Source organism: Phodopus roborovskii, unplaced genomic scaffold (assembly GCF_943737965.1).
Source record: "Phodopus roborovskii unplaced genomic scaffold, PHOROB, whole genome shotgun sequence".
NCBI classification, from domain to species: Eukaryota; Metazoa; Chordata; class Mammalia; order Rodentia; family Cricetidae; genus Phodopus; species Phodopus roborovskii.
The window spans coordinates 456,940-471,997 of record NW_026126627.1 but is presented as its reverse complement, the minus strand read 5'-3'; the positions used below and the strand labels follow the sequence as shown (position 1 = coordinate 471,997).

Here is a 15,058-nt window from a genome sequence, read left to right as displayed (position 1 = left end):
ACACGAGTTTGAGAGGGACATGTCATTCAAACCATGACTCAAGGTGATCTTGGGTGACTTTAGTCTCCCCTGAGCTTGTTTCCCAGTTAGAGAATGGGGGTCATCTGAGACAGCAGCTTTCCAGGGAGAGTGTGCTATGGCTGGGTAAGGCCCGTGGATCCCCCCAGGAATACGCTGCAGGATGAGAAGCGTCGCCTGGAGACAAGGATCGCCCAACTGGAGGAGGAGCTGGAGGAAGAACAGGGCAACATGGAGGCCATGAGTGACAGGGTCCGCAAGGCCACCCTGCAGGTAGGAGATACTGAGGTCAGGGTGAGGGGAAAGGGAGGGGACAACTCCTTGTGTCATTTAAGTTAGCACAGTGGGCTCAGTAAGCAACCTACCCCTGTCTGGTGCCCTACCCATTTAGTTCGGGGTGGCTATTTCTGCCCTACAGTCTAGTGGGCACTCAACCATCTCGGGGCTACAGTGAGGCAAAAACTACTTGCCATATTCCCCACAAAGGAGCAAAGTGCCTTGGGTGTCCTGAGACAGGGTCTAGGTGAAGCCCAGAGTGGCTAAGTAGCATGCACCTTAGGCCTACTTTATGTCAGTGCTAGGGACGGAGGAGAGAGAGGAAACCTGAAAATAAGGTACAGTATTCTTCCTCCTTGTCTTAATTATGTTTTCTATTTCTGTGACAAAACACCATGACCCAAAAGCAAGTTGGGGAGGAAAGAGTTTATTTAGCTTACACTTCAACATTGCTGTTCACCACTGAAGGAAGTCAGGACAGGAACTCAAAACAGGGCAGGATCCTGGAGCCAGGAGCTGATTCAGAGGCCATGGAGGGGAGCTGCTTACTGGCTTGATTCCCCTGGCTTGCTCAGTTCACTACCTTATAGAACCCAGGATCAAAACCCCAGGGATGGCATCACCCACCATGGTCTGGGTCCTCCCCAATTGATGACTAAATGAGAAAATGTCCTACAGTTGGATCTCAAGGAGGCATTTCCTCAGCTGAGGCTCCTTCCTCTGATGACTCTAGCTTGAGTAAAGGTGGCCCACAGAACCAGCCAGTATACTCCTTATCCATTAGTGTCATGCCTGTACCTGTCTACTATCTTCAGAAAACTACTAACAGACCTGCAGGGTCTTACCTGGTTCCCTCTACCATACGGCCATGGTGAACTGCTCTGGTGTTTTTCCTCACTGCTCCGCCCAGTCCCAAGGGTTCTTGGTGCTTCTGTGGAGTGGAAGCTTCCTGAGCATCCCTCTGTGGTGGGTGCCAAGGACCAACCTATAGCCCCTCAGTGTTTGGGCTAGGGAGCATGGGAAGAACTGAACAGAAGGTCCCTGGCTCAGTCTAGGTGACACAGGAGGCTTCTTGGGGTGAGAGAGAGAAAGCAGGTGCTCTAGCCTTAGGGACCCATGGCAGTAGACTTGTTTCTGATACCCACCTAGCTTTCTGCCTCATGGCCGCTCCTCTTCCCCAGGCTGAGCAACTGAGCAATGAGCTGGCCACAGAACGCAGTGCAGCTCAGAAGAATGAGAGTGCACGGCAGCAGCTGGAGCGCCAGAACAAGGAACTCAGGAGCAAGTTGCAGGAGATAGAGGGCGCCGTCAAAGCCAAGCTCAAGTCTACTGTTGCAGCCCTGGAGGCTAAGATTGCACAGCTGGAGGAGCAAGTTGAGCAGGAAGCCAGGTATGGAGCATTGGAGCTCCAGTCCCAGCTTTCTGGAAGCATTTTCCCTAAGAGCCTCCTTTCTGGTGTGTGACAACAGAGTTCACTAGTGGCCACAGTGCCAGGATGAGCTGAGGACAAAATGGAGACACCAAGTACTAGACCTGCCTCTAGCCAAGAGCACGCCCTCCAAATACATGTTAGTTGTGTTAGGATGGTGATGGCCCTCCACACATGAGCCAGCCTTGGAGGGCACCTGCCTGCTACCAGCTACGTAAAAGGTCTAGCTACCAGCCCACAGACACAAGGCTTTCCTGCTTAACCATAGGAACATAATGTTATAGATTCTGAGCTACTTATACCTGCTTTCTGAATGATTCACAAACTTTTGTGATTTTTAGTTTACTTACAGATGTGTAGAATGGTCACAATTTTAGAACCCAATGACAACAAAAACCCCCTTTGTCCTTCCAACTTTAACCATCTACTATGAAACAGCTTATGCTGAATGTGTTGGTTACTTTTCTCATTGTTGTGACAAATTGCCTACCAGAAGCAGTTAGGAAGGGTTTCTGTGGTTCATCATGTAGAAAAGTCATTATGGAGCAGCTTGGTTTGGAGTCAGCTCACCTGCGCTGATGGATCAGGCATCAGAGTTGGGGCTGAACCAGAAGCAAATATCTTGTGTCCTGCTTCTATTGACCCATGTGACCCACAACTAAGCTAAGTCCTGCTGGGGATCAAACATTTGCCTATGGGGGCATCTCATAGCAATGGAAAGGTTTGTGGCTAGCTCATTTCTTCATCAGAGTCTTTTAGGTCATTTGTGCTATAGTATGCCTTGATACCTCACCTTTATTCTTTGTGGTGACTCGATTTGAAGCTCGAGGAAGCTGGGATGCTGCCGGGGTCCAGCTTCAGCTTGGGTTCAGGTACTGAGATGGGGAAGGTGGGCCTCAGGGCAAAGAAATGTATTGTCTGACCAATAGGTGAGTTTTGCACAAGTGGCCCTCCCCAAATAGCTTCAGCCATTTTTATTTATACATATAAAAACAAGCATGTTTTTCCATACTAACAAACAAGTTTTTCCCATCCTCCAGTGTTAACATCTGGCAAAAACAAATGTGTCAAGTATGTTTTTTTCCCCAACTTTTACATCAAAACATCTTTAAAGCAAAGCAATACATCATTTTGCTAGCTTGGCCAAATACTGAGCCAGGTACATCCTGTCTGCACAAAACTAAAAGGTGATTGACAGAGGCACACATTTTTAAGGACAATAATCTTGTTCAAAAGGTATTTAGAAATAGGGGTAATCTGATCTGTCAGCACTGACATAGAATACCTTCCAGGGTCTGAAATGATAGAATACCTTCCAGGTCTGAAGTGACAGTTGGTATCTCCAGACAAGAAACGTAAGAAGCATCAGCTCCCAAAGAATTTTAGGGGAAAATATTTGAGAAAAAAAAAAGGGGGGGGTTTCCAGGAATGATCACATCTGTCCCATGTGTGACTGACAAAGTGACAGTAAAAAAGAGCATGTAGGCCTCCAGGTCCCAGCAGTATTCTGTGCTGTCCTGGAGTCCACTGGGCCTTGCTGAATGGGACAATCCGGGACTCTTGCCTCATCTGGAGACCGGTTGGTCCAAAAGTAGGCCACGTGGTTCCCAACAGGATGCCATGTTTTAGTTAACATATTAGCTACAAAGACGCCATCTTAGTCTGAAACTACCTTCCTTTCCTGCCCATGACAGAGAGAAACAAGCTGCTACCAAGTCACTGAAGCAAAAGGATAAGAAGCTGAAGGAGGTTCTGCTGCAGGTGGAAGACGAACGCAAGATGGCAGAACAGTACAAGGAGCAGGTAGCCACAGCTGCTGTCCCTTCTTCACTGCCCTGGCCTGACCCAGTGCTTGGGGGTCCCACGCACACAGCCTTGACGACCCGCTGTCCTTTCCTTGGCAGGCAGAGAAAGGAAACACCAAGGTCAAGCAGCTGAAGAGGCAGCTGGAAGAGGCAGAGGAGGAATCCCAGCGCATCAATGCCAACCGCAGGAAGCTACAGCGGGAGCTAGATGAGGCCACTGAGAGTAACGAGGCCATGGGCCGAGAAGTGAATGCCCTCAAAAGCAAGCTCAGGTGAGGGGCTGGGGAGGGGATAGCTGGTGGGACGCTTGCTAACTTAAAGTGTCTGCCCTGCACCCATGAGTCCACCCTCCCACATCCCTGTACCCAAAACCACCCTCAACTCTCTCCCACCTTTGTGACTCACTGGACGTTTCTATTAGTCCAGCACCAAAGCAGGCATAGAGCTGACCAGGGCATGACCTCTGAGAAACTCACCTCTTGTTCTTTAACCCACATGTCCCACCCTCTTCTGTGTGGAGGAGGTTGAGGAAGATTCCATCGCTTGAATACTCCCCTTCATTGCAGGATGGACAACTACCATCCCTCACTTCTTTCTTGAACCTTCTATCTCAGGTTCTCACCCTCAGTACACTGCTGTGTCAGCTAGGGTTGGGCTAGGCTGTGCATATAGGGTGTTTAGCAGGCCCATCTACCCAGCACTATGATAATTACAAATGTCTCTAGAAGTTACCAAGTGGCTCCTCATGAAGATGCCCTACCCATACTATCACGGAGACTCTTGCTCAAGGCTGCCTCCCACTCTGTACCATGTCATTCTGGACACTCCAGCCTTCCAGCCTCTCTTCACTCCACTGTTCTCTGTGATTTTAATCTCTCAGAGGCCTTGCTTTCTGACCCTTGATCTTGTTGCACTCAGGGATGAGAGAGTCTAGACTCTAACTGCACTGTGGGCATCCTGCCAGTGATAGCTACCTGTCTAGCTCTGTGGTCTTTGCTCCTTCCTTCCATGTTTTCTTCCACGGCCTCCAGGAGCCTCATGCTGGATACACCCTCTTCCCTGGGTCTCACAGGTTCCATCTCACTTCCTACTTCAGTGATCTGTTTCATAAGAAGCCTCCGGTCCCTCAAGATGAGAATGATGGTTCCGACTTGACAGGCTAGAAACCATCTTTTCCAGCTTCTCTGATCTAGTAGAGGTGTAGGAGATGCTCCAGTGCTAAAGGCTCAGTGCACAGGAGCTGTTTCCACAATGGCCCAAAGAATGTGTCCTGGTGGAGATTGGGCCTTCGGCTCTGAGTAGCAGGGCTGGGGGAAAGTCACCTCAGCTATCTGCCCCTGTAACTGTACTGATGTCTCTCTTCTCTCTTAGACTTAATGGTTCTTTGAGGTCTTGTTGACCATCTCTGTGGGTTCTGCCCCACTTAATTGACCTGAGGTGGTACAGGCCCAAGATAAAACCAAACCATTTTGTCACCCCGGTATGTACCAGCTTCTCTAAGGCTAGGTGCACAGAAACATGAGCTCATATCCTAGAGCTGTGTGAGGTTGGTAAATCCCACCAGCAGACAAGAAATCACTGAGCAAGTTTCACAATGTTGGCTAGGCAAATGGCCTTGTACATGCCTGAAACCATGTTGTTTGTCACCTCCCAAAGCCAACAGAGATCAGAGCTAGGGAAGTGGTTCACTTGATAAAGGGCTTGTTCTTTGAGCACAAGGATCCAAGTTCAATCCCATAAAACAAGCTGGGCATGGTGGCATGTTCTTGTAATCCCAATTCTGGGGAGGCAGAGACAGGAGGATTCCTGGGACTTTCCAGCCAGCTAGCCTAGCCCAGTTGGTAAACTCTGGGCCATTAAGACCTTGTCTGAAAAAAACAAGGTAGACAGAATTCATGATGACATCCACACACGGCACGTAAATCTGGTCCAACACTGACTTTCAGACTGGCCTTTTCAGATGTTCTTACCTTTGTACAGCGCCGGGATTTCTAGGTGGCTCTCAAGTGACTTGGGAGGACAGAAGTTTAAATGGTGCCTGTCCTTGTTTAAAATGCCAGTTTCTCCAGGCTGCCTCTCTGGTTCATGTTCACTTAGAAGTACCTTTCATTATTCAATCGAATCTAGTGCCGTTAACATACTTAGCTGGCTCCCTCCCAAGTGTGGATGGTAACCTCTGGGGACTCTCTCTGTTTCAGAGGGCCCCCCACACAGGAAACTTCGCAGTGAGCCGCCAGGTATCTCATGCCTCCAGCTTTGCAGTTCCTGCGTGTCATGTTGTCCCCATTCCTCTGTGCCAGCACCCCTCCTTGTCCTCACCCCTCTGTGCCATCACCCCTCCTTGTCCTCACCCCTCTGTGCCATCACCCTTCCTGCGTCCTCACCCCTCTATGCCCAGCACCCTTCCTGCGTCCTCCCTTTTCTAAGTCCTTGCGAATTTCTGTGAGAGCCCCCCTCCCCCCAAACCTAAAGGCTTGGATTAGTTCAGAACTGAAAATGTAAGGAACAGACCTCACCTCTTGAGTCCTTCTGGCATTTTGTCAAACATGACTTCTAGCAAAACACCTTGGCCATACTCTCCATTAGATTTTAAAAGTCTGCATATTTTGCTTTGTTGTTCATTTGTTTTGTTTTTGCATTTGTTTTGAGTTAGGGTCTCATGTAACCCAGGGTGGCCTTGAACTCACTATGTAGACAAGGGTGACCTTAAGCTAGAAATCTTGCTTCTGCCTCCCAAGTGCTACAGTCACAGGCATGTACCACTATGCTGTTTTATGTGATGCTGAAGATGGGACCCAGGACTTCATGCATGGCAGACAAGCACTTTACCAGCTAAGCTACAGGCCTAACCCTGCTGGGATTGTTCTTAGCTGCAGAGGCCACTTGTACCCTGTCAGGATGCGCAGCAGTGCACTCTCCATATACAGGTGCACAACCCTTAGAGAATGACCTGGCTTCTATTGGGTCGAACTCCATAACAATAAACACAGGGCCAAAGTGGCCACAGCCCTGAAACGCATCTACTCATGGTTAAACTTGTCCTGCCCAAAGGAAATGAACACTCCTGCCAAAGCACTGATACCAGGGCTTCAGAGGCTTGAACTTGGGCTCAGTGCTCACTGCATTTTCAGTGCCTAAGGGTAGGAATTGAACATTACCTGTAGGAGCCTTTTCTGAAGGCCCCATGGGCTTGCACATGTTCACAGACAGGGGCATGGACTCAAAGTACTTGAGATCCTTGTCAAGGCCTCTGCTTCTCTGGAATTTTAAGCACCCCCCATATTCCCCCCCCCCTTTTGGTGTGGTTTAGCCAGGCATTAATAACAAAGGCTCAGTGGAGTCTCCAGTCCCACACACTGAGGTCACGACACCCTTGCTTGCTGTTCTTTGTAGGACTTCAACTTTGCTCTTCTTGCCAAATACTTAAAGCTGGTTGAGGTTTTGAGGTTTTGCAGAGTACCCCCAAGGATGTGGGGTAGCGGGGAGCAAAGGCGCCTCCTCCAGTCAACAGGACACCAAGTCCTAGCAAAATAGCAGAGGCTTCCACGCCTGCTCTGCTCAGTGTCTGGAATAAACTCTGTTTGGAAATACCCACAATTTTCCAGGATGAGGCCCTCTAAGAAAACCTTTAGCAGGGAGGGTCCCCTTATTTCCTATAACTGAGAGTTGGTATCAATCCTTTTCTGGTTTTTTTTTTCCCCCTTGGTTGTCCTGGAACTTGCTCTGTACACCAGGCTGGCCTCAAACTTAAAGATCCATCTGCCTCTGCCTCCCAAGTACTGGGATTAAAGGTGTGCACCACCACTGCCAGGCTGGTATCATCAACCTTTTGTCTAGATTTAGAACCACTTCCTCCCATTGTGATCTGGAATCATGACCCTGCAGACTCTCTTGATGACTAGGGCATGACTTGTTTCTGAGGTCAAGGAACAAACCTTTCGAGTCTGCAAATATAGACTGTCCCAAAAGACACAAAGTAACTAGAACCTTGATGTAGACTTAAACACTGTTTCCAACCCAGGCCACCACCGCAGCTGGGTTTGCAAGCCAGAGTGTAGCTGTGTGAGGAGAGGTCACTGACAGTCACCTCTCCACACTGTACTCTAGACCCCTTCTCACTGACCCACAGCACTGAGAAGAAATAGGCATAGGCAGATCATCCTCTAAGTGGCCCTTCTGAAGTTGACCAGGTGTCTTACTTTGGGAGTGGCTAGTATTCCTGATTACTGCATCTTGGGAAACCCTAAAAGGTCCACCCTGGTGTGGGCCTGCTTGTGCCTCAGGTGGCCTCTGGTGTGTCACCTGTCTCGGCTGATCCTTTGGGCTGGAGTGGGTCAGTGGGTGGGCACGCCCTCATGGCTTCTCCCTCCAGACTTAGTATGACCATCAAGTTGCTTTTGTTACCCAACATTGGCTTCCTTGATTGTATAAAATGGGTTAGCACCCATCTTCAAATTCAAGTCAAATAGGTCTGTGCTGGTGGGGGCTCAACAAGATCACATGTTGGGTCATGGAAAATCCCTATGGCTTCTGTGAAATAGTAAACGTTAGCTGTAAGTTAGCTGATGTTTCCAGCTTTCTTCCTATATGCTCCTCACCCAAACCGTTCCTGTAAAATCAGATGGACTTGGATAGCCAGGAGGGAGCAGGCCAGAGGATGAACACAGAAGGTGTGAAGATTCAGGGCCACTCTGCCCACTAGAACAAACATGCACCTCAGACTAACAATTTCCAAATATTCACTGAGCATCCCTTGTGTCATGTATGAAGTGACCACAGTGAGGAAAAGACACAAAGGCAGACACCATAGGAGATCTCAGAGCAGGAAGTCCCACACCGGGGAGGGTGCTGTTGTCATTCTTTGACTAAGGCGTGTCCTCTGTGTAACTGTCTTGCCACTCTGCTTTTGAAGTCCATTATGAAAACCTAAAACCCTGCCTTTATATTCACACAATTGCGATAGAAACCTGTAAGTAAAACAGCACGCTTTCTCACCAGGTCTGTGTGTGCAACTCTCCACCTGTCTTGTCCTTTTTCTCTTTCCAGCCCAATGCAATGGCAGACCAGAATCCTAAGTGTCATTAAATGACCAAACTAGATGTATTTTAAAAGCCAGTCATCCATGCCACCTGAATAAATGGAACCACCTAGACTTTTAAGACTGGTGGGGACTCACCCTGAATTTGTTTGTGACTCATTCACATTGAGTGTGTGTTTGGTCTCAGCCCTTGATAAAAACCTCTTCCAATCTGCTGGGAGATTTCCTTACTAAAGACATGTATTTTCTGCTTAAAACCCATAGGCGAGGAAATGAGGCCTCGTTTGTTCCTTCCAGAAGGGCTGGAGGCCGCAGAGTTATCGAAAACACAGATGGTTCTGAAGAAGAAATGGATGCTCGGGACTCAGACTTCAATGGAACCAAAGCCAGTGAATAAAACCAGAATTATATACTTGACAGGGAAAACAAAAAACACTAAAGACAGCAGAACCTGGCAGATTCTGCTTGGCATTTGGCTCCATTCATTCTCAAGTCGCAGACCTCACCCCCACCCCTCACCATGAGTTGACCCACAGCCCTACACAAAGGGTGTGAATTCAGGGTTTAGGATGTGCTATCAGAGAAAACCCAGAGAAGAGATACAGGGACTGTGCAGATAGGTTTAAAGAGAACAATCACAGTCACTAGTCACCAGCAACTTTGTTTACATGAAATGAGTAGTTACCTAAATTGGTACCACTGCCCCAAGCCCACTCCCAAATCATTCCCTGACCAGCCAGCCACTCCAGCTCAGGATGAGAGCCCTTGTCTGAAAATTCCCTTTCCCTTCCTGGCTGTCACACCTCAGACACACACAGTTCACCAAGACCAAGTGACTTTTTTGGTCACATGAATTACAAAAGAAACACTGCTCCAAGGGCTGAGAACAGGGGCCACACTGTCTTACTTGCACCCATGGACACTTTCACTAATAAAAGGTTCTAAGTCACGAGAATGGAGTTGGCTCTTCTGTCAAGCTGTTGTCTTATACAGGATGGGGCAGGATGCTCTTATTTAATCCTCTCAGTCACCCTGTGAACTTTTTGAGTTATTTCATAAATTGGGGAAACAATCATGGAGAGATGCAACATGCTAGAGTAAGGGACTTTATTTGGATAGAAGAAGCTGGAAGGTTGTATACAAGCCTGTGTAACTGAAGTACTAAGGAGAGCATTTTACAACCAAACCTGTCTCTGTACTGCTTGAGTATCTGCTCTGGGAATCCAAATGTCCCAACACCTTTGAAGACCCTTTTGCACCAGCACTGGAAAATCTCAAATGGAATAGGTCATAATCAAAACTCAGACACACTAAAATTACTGAATAAAATTACCTTCAGGCATTGGGCACAGGGGTGTTATTCCCAGCACTTACAGCAGCAGGGCTGGGGGGTGCGGGTGTTGGGGGTAGTGTAGGAGGATGGAAAACTTAAGGCCCTGGGCTACATAGTTCTGGGATGGCAAGATTTATATAATGAGACCCTGTCTCACATAAAAATTACTTTCAAGCTACATGTAGAAGGCATACATGAAAGCCTCCAAGCTGCCCAAATATTACATCATAAATACACCAAGTCTTAGGTTGTAGCATGAACTCTAATCAGTATTAATAATAATAAAACCCAGAGTCAGATATTGGGGTAGGGTGGGGACCTGAAAGATCAGAAAGGCAAAAAAGCCAGCTACTATTTCTTATCTCTACTGAATCCTCAGACAAAGGGGAGATACTGTCTCTAGGAATTCTGACTAATGCATTCTCGGACTGACTGCTAGACTGCATCTGTGTCTACAAATCCTTAGACTCTTGTCTCCTCTTCCCTTATATTTCTCTCTGCCCAGCCATATCACCCCTGTCTCTACCTCCATGGTGTTGGGATTAAAAAGATGTGATGCCAAGTGCTAGGATTACCTTTGTATGAGCTGTTTCTCTTTTAGACTGGATCACTTTTATGTCACCCAGGGTGGCCTTGAATTAGCAGAGATCGGCTGTCTCTGTCTCCTGAGTGCTGGGATTAAAGAAAGCTGTGTGCCACCACTGCCTGGCCTCTGTTGCTAACTAGTGTAGCTAATCTGCACTCTGATCTTCAGGCAAGCTTTATCTGTTACAGCACAAAGTTTCACCACACTAGGTACTTTTCATCCCCAGCCTTTCAAAGACAGCACACTCAATCAGTATTTTAAGTACAAGGTTTCTTGATCTGTTTAAATTACATCATAGTATTTTTGTTCAGCAGAGTGGGTCAGCAAAATACCTCCGAAAGCCAGACACATAATATTTAAGACTGGTACTCACAACACGACAGTGTAAGCCTGACAACCTGAGCCTAATCCTTGGAATTCACATAAAGATAGCAGTACTCTGAACACCATGTGAGTGCTGTGGCATATACTCCTTCACACACAAATAGTGAATTTAAATATTCAGACTTGTAGGCCACACCTGCCTCTATAACACATCTTCAAGCAAAGTGTTTAAAAAAATAATAAAAACCCAAACACCTAGGCATGGCAGCCCATGCTTAAATGAAGGCTGAGGCAGAGTTGACCATAAGTCTGAGGCTATCTTACCCCAATAACCATTTAAGAAACTTCTTAGTATGAAGACCCTACAGTAGCAGGCCAGGGCCCTGTAATTCCCAATTACAGTACTCTAGGTAGACATGCTATACAAAAGTTACAGTCCGCACAAACTTTTCCAAAGCCCAATTGAACAGGTTTAAAAAAAAAAAAAAAAAAAAAAAAAAAAGATGAGACAGGAAATACAGACCCTGAAAACGCTAGCTCTTCCACTTGAATGCTAATGTAACTGGGATGGCACACAAACACTTCCCCTAAATCACTGACGAAAACTTCAACAGGAACTTTTAAAGAACAGATTCAGTATATGTAAGGTGCTTGCTTCGCAAACATGAGGTCCCAAATTCGGACTCTCAGTACCCATAAAAAAGCTGGGCATGATGGCATGCTTCTGTGACCCCACCCTGCAGGGCAGAGAAAAGGAGACTCAGAGCTTGTTGGCCAGCCTAACAAATGGATGAACTTGGTTCAATCAACCTCTGTGCGCACATGGGCCCACATACTCACCCATACACCTACATACACCACCCAGACAACCGAGGAAGACACCAGATATTGATCTCTGATCCCCATACAGTGCATAGGTGCCTCTAAATCCAAATAAGCAACTGCATATATCCACACATAAAATACTTTCCCCCCACTATTTTATAACTTGGCTAAACAAACACGAACTTCAGGGCCTTGTGCACAGGCATGGAAGGACAAACACACAGCAGAGCAGGGATTTCTTTTGATTTTATTATTATTTTTAATATAAAAAATAAAGTCCATCTTTTCCCAGGTTAGAACATCTGAGGGGAACAGATAGCCACACAGCTGAAGCCACCTTGTGAATGCCAGCAGCACTCAGAAAATTCTAGGTCCGATTCAAGGCCAGTGTCGCCCCATGTACTAGAAAGTAAGTTAGTAGCTCTGGAATTAGTGTGTGTGCTTCTCATTGTAGACCAAAGTGTAAGGCAGTGCTTCACCCCAGACAGACAGACAGACATGAGTCTGGTGTTGCAGTTCCTGTGCTGATTTTCCCCGATCCCAAGGGAGCATGCAGCAGAGATCTCAATCTGATGATTTAGCCACCCTGGTTATTCTACAGTGTCTGGATAAAGTCTTGTTCTTAGGGATGGCATTAACAAGGGCCAGTCCAACTCCAAGTTGTCCAGGGTCATGATGCAGAAGTCACCTCTACATCAGGGCAAGGGACTCAGAAAAGTTAGAAAGCTGGGTTTATCTAGAGGATAATCTCCTACTGACCTAAGAGTCAGACCCATATCTAAAAACCTTCATAAGGCAGATTAAGAGTATCAAAGAGCTGGGTGGTGGTGGCACATGCCTTTTCCAGCACTTGGGAGGCAGAGGCAGGCATATTATCAGTGAGTTCGAGGACAGCATGGTCTACAAAGTGAGTTTCAGGACAGCCACGACTGTTACACAGAGAAACCCTGTCTCAACCCCAACCCCCCACCAAAAAAAAAAAAAAAAAAAAAAAAAAAAAAATAGCCTTATGCCTTTGTATTCTCCCAGTCCTAGACCAATTTAACCAGGCTGTAAAAAGCACTGACAGCTCCACCAGAAATAGGCTGCAGAGGAGAGCTTCTGAGCTGGGTTCTAGTTCCCCCTGAAGATCATGCATATTCAAAACACCTCTGAAGACCATTAAAACTCTAGGTAGCCCCCATCAGCAGCCTGGGGATGGGGGTGTGGTGACAACCAGCTCATTTCTATGATACACACTGCCAGGAACTGGGCCAACAGCCTTCGTCAGCTTGGGCTGCACAGCACCAAGTGAGGGGTGGTGACGTTGGCTCTTACTCCTCAAACTAACTTGAAAATAAAACAACCAAAAGCTGAATACAAAAGGGGTAAGAGAGGTGAGTGCGCAGTTCCCATCGGTCCTAAAGCAAAAGCTTGACCACACCCTGGGCGGATGGCAGCGCTGGTGATGAAAGCTGTGAGGCTGTCTTCCCAAACTCCAAGCGTTTTCCTGACCTTCAGACAGAGCAAACCATATTTATTGGATGAGAGCAGTTTCCCAGTGGCTAGCAAAGGGCCCCAGGGTTCTAAGAGTAAATGTCAAGAGCGGGAACAATTCTCACAGGGTCTCAATTTTCTCTCCTGTGAAATGAAGAAAAGGATACTGGCTATCTGGTTCCCTGATTCCAAAGGCTGCAGAAAAAGCCCCCAATCTCAGAAGACCCTACAAAAGCGTTCATTTCATTTAGAGTGGGGAGTGCTTAGAGTTGAATCCAGGGGCTTGTGTCTACTGAGCAACATATACAGCTCCTTGAATTTAACACACACACACACACACACACACACACACACACACACACACACACACACGAGTGAGGTTGAAGAGATAGCTCAACAGGTAAAGATGTTTGTTGTTTAGCCTTAAAACCTGAGTTCAACCCCAGAACCCACACAGTAGAAAGAACTGACTTTTGCACCTTCACACATCACACATGCACTATCGAAAACACACTGTGCATATGTGTGTACCACACACACAATAAATATAATTTTAAAAAATTATCTTAAATAAAAATTTTGACTGGACATGGTGGTATGTATGCATTTAATCCTAGCACACAGGGTGCAGAGACAGGCAGCTCTTTGGTCTGCACAGGCCCCTTCAAGCCCCAGGCCAGCCAAGGCTACCCAGTGAGGCCTGGTCTCAAAAATAAATAAACAGACTTAAAAATCTGTGCTAAAAGGTCCAGAAGCTAAGTGTGCACTGTGTATCAATTCACTTCCCTCCAGTGCCTGCTTCACACCTGTCAGACTGATATGGCCTGGGGCCCAGGGCAATGCAGGCTTCTTTTGGTGAATTCCTAGATCTATCACCCTTACGTGATAAAATAAAAGAAGTGTTGGCAGTCAGTGCTGTTTCCCATTCCTGTGGCTGTTTTCAGGAATCTGGTCTGGCTGGACTGATTCAGTCCCTTCAGTTTCTTGAAGGTCCTACATATTTAAAAATAAGGGCTCAGTGATAGCTCAGTTGGTAAAAGTGCTTGCCTTGCAGCATTGGGCCCCAAGTTTGATCCCCAATGCCCACGTAAAAAGCCAGACATGATGAAGGCCCATGCTTTTGATTGCAGCACTGAGGAAGCAGAGGCAGGAGGGTTCCTGGGTTTAGCCTACTTGAATTCCATGCCAGTTAGATTTTGCCTCAAAAATCAAGGTGGACAGCACTTGAGGGTCACCACTTAAAGTTGACCTCTGGCCTCCACATAGTATGTATTGTATCCCAACTCACAAAATGTTCTGGGAGAAGTGCAACTCCCCAGCAAGGGATTTGGATAGGACTTCCTCACAGTGCAAAAGCACATTACAAATGCTGTTCTTTCCTTGTTTGATATCTACTTTGGCTGCATGCAAAGGATTTATTCAAGGCCAGCCTGGGCTGCAGAGGAACCCTTTGTCTCACAAAAAGGAAGTAGAGGCTAAGGTTTGCTGCAGTAATCCTATAGCCTAAAACTAGAGACAAGGGGAGCTGGGACTAGTGTCCGATCTGGAGCAGCCTAATACCTCCCAACAGAGTTTACCAAAGGTACTGACCCCTTATCTCCCACACTGGTGCTGCCTGGTCGTCTGTCACCACCATCTCTATTTTTGGTTCCTCGACTTGAGGCTGGCCCACTTGTCCGGCTTGGGGACTGATCATACACGAAGTTCCTGCATGATGCTAGTTTGGACTCCAGGGCCTGGGAAGAAACACATTTTCATCAGTCAAAGTATAGACAAGGGGCTAGAGAAGTATCCAGCTTGGGAAGGGAGTGCTTGCCAAGCGCGCATGAAGCCCAGGGTTTGAACCCCAGCAGTACATAAACTAGGTATGGCATACCTGTAACCCCAAAACTCAGGAGGTAGAGACAGGAGGATCAGAAGTTAAAAGTTATCTTCAGTTACAGGCAAA

General features: G+C 47.1%; 2 protein-coding genes across 8 annotated transcripts in view; one reads left to right on the top strand and one right to left on the bottom strand.

Annotated features, from left to right (window-relative positions):
- The window catches only part of Myh11 (myosin heavy chain 11), a 93,643-nt gene extending 84,128 nt beyond the window's left edge, over positions 1–9,515 (top strand). For 2 of the 4 annotated variants that reach the window (XM_051206720.1, XM_051206719.1), the window contains 6 exons: positions 168–291; positions 1,476–1,684; positions 3,418–3,526; positions 3,628–3,800; positions 5,727–5,765; positions 8,831–9,515. In XM_051206720.1, coding sequence (XP_051062677.1) covers positions 168–291; positions 1,476–1,684; positions 3,418–3,526; positions 3,628–3,800; positions 5,727–5,757 — 646 coding nt within the window. In that variant the 3' untranslated portion in view covers positions 5,758–5,765; positions 8,831–9,515. The remainder of the gene's footprint in view (positions 1–167; positions 292–1,475; positions 1,685–3,417; positions 3,527–3,627; positions 3,801–5,726; positions 5,766–8,830) is intronic. The other 2 variants (XM_051206718.1, XM_051206717.1) reach the window with 1 other exon arrangement.
- A 3,125-nt stretch (positions 9,516–12,640) lies between these two features.
- Positions 12,641–15,058, bottom strand: part of Nde1 (nudE neurodevelopment protein 1) — a 36,434-nt gene continuing 34,016 nt past the window's right edge. For 3 of the 4 annotated variants that reach the window (XM_051206691.1, XM_051206694.1, XM_051206692.1), the window contains exons 8-9: positions 14,701–14,846; positions 12,641–13,128 (exon numbers count right to left, since the gene is read on the bottom strand). In XM_051206691.1, coding sequence (XP_051062648.1) covers positions 13,035–13,128; positions 14,701–14,846 — 240 coding nt within the window. In that variant the 3' untranslated portion in view covers positions 12,641–13,034. The other variant, XM_051206695.1, reaches the window with a different exon arrangement.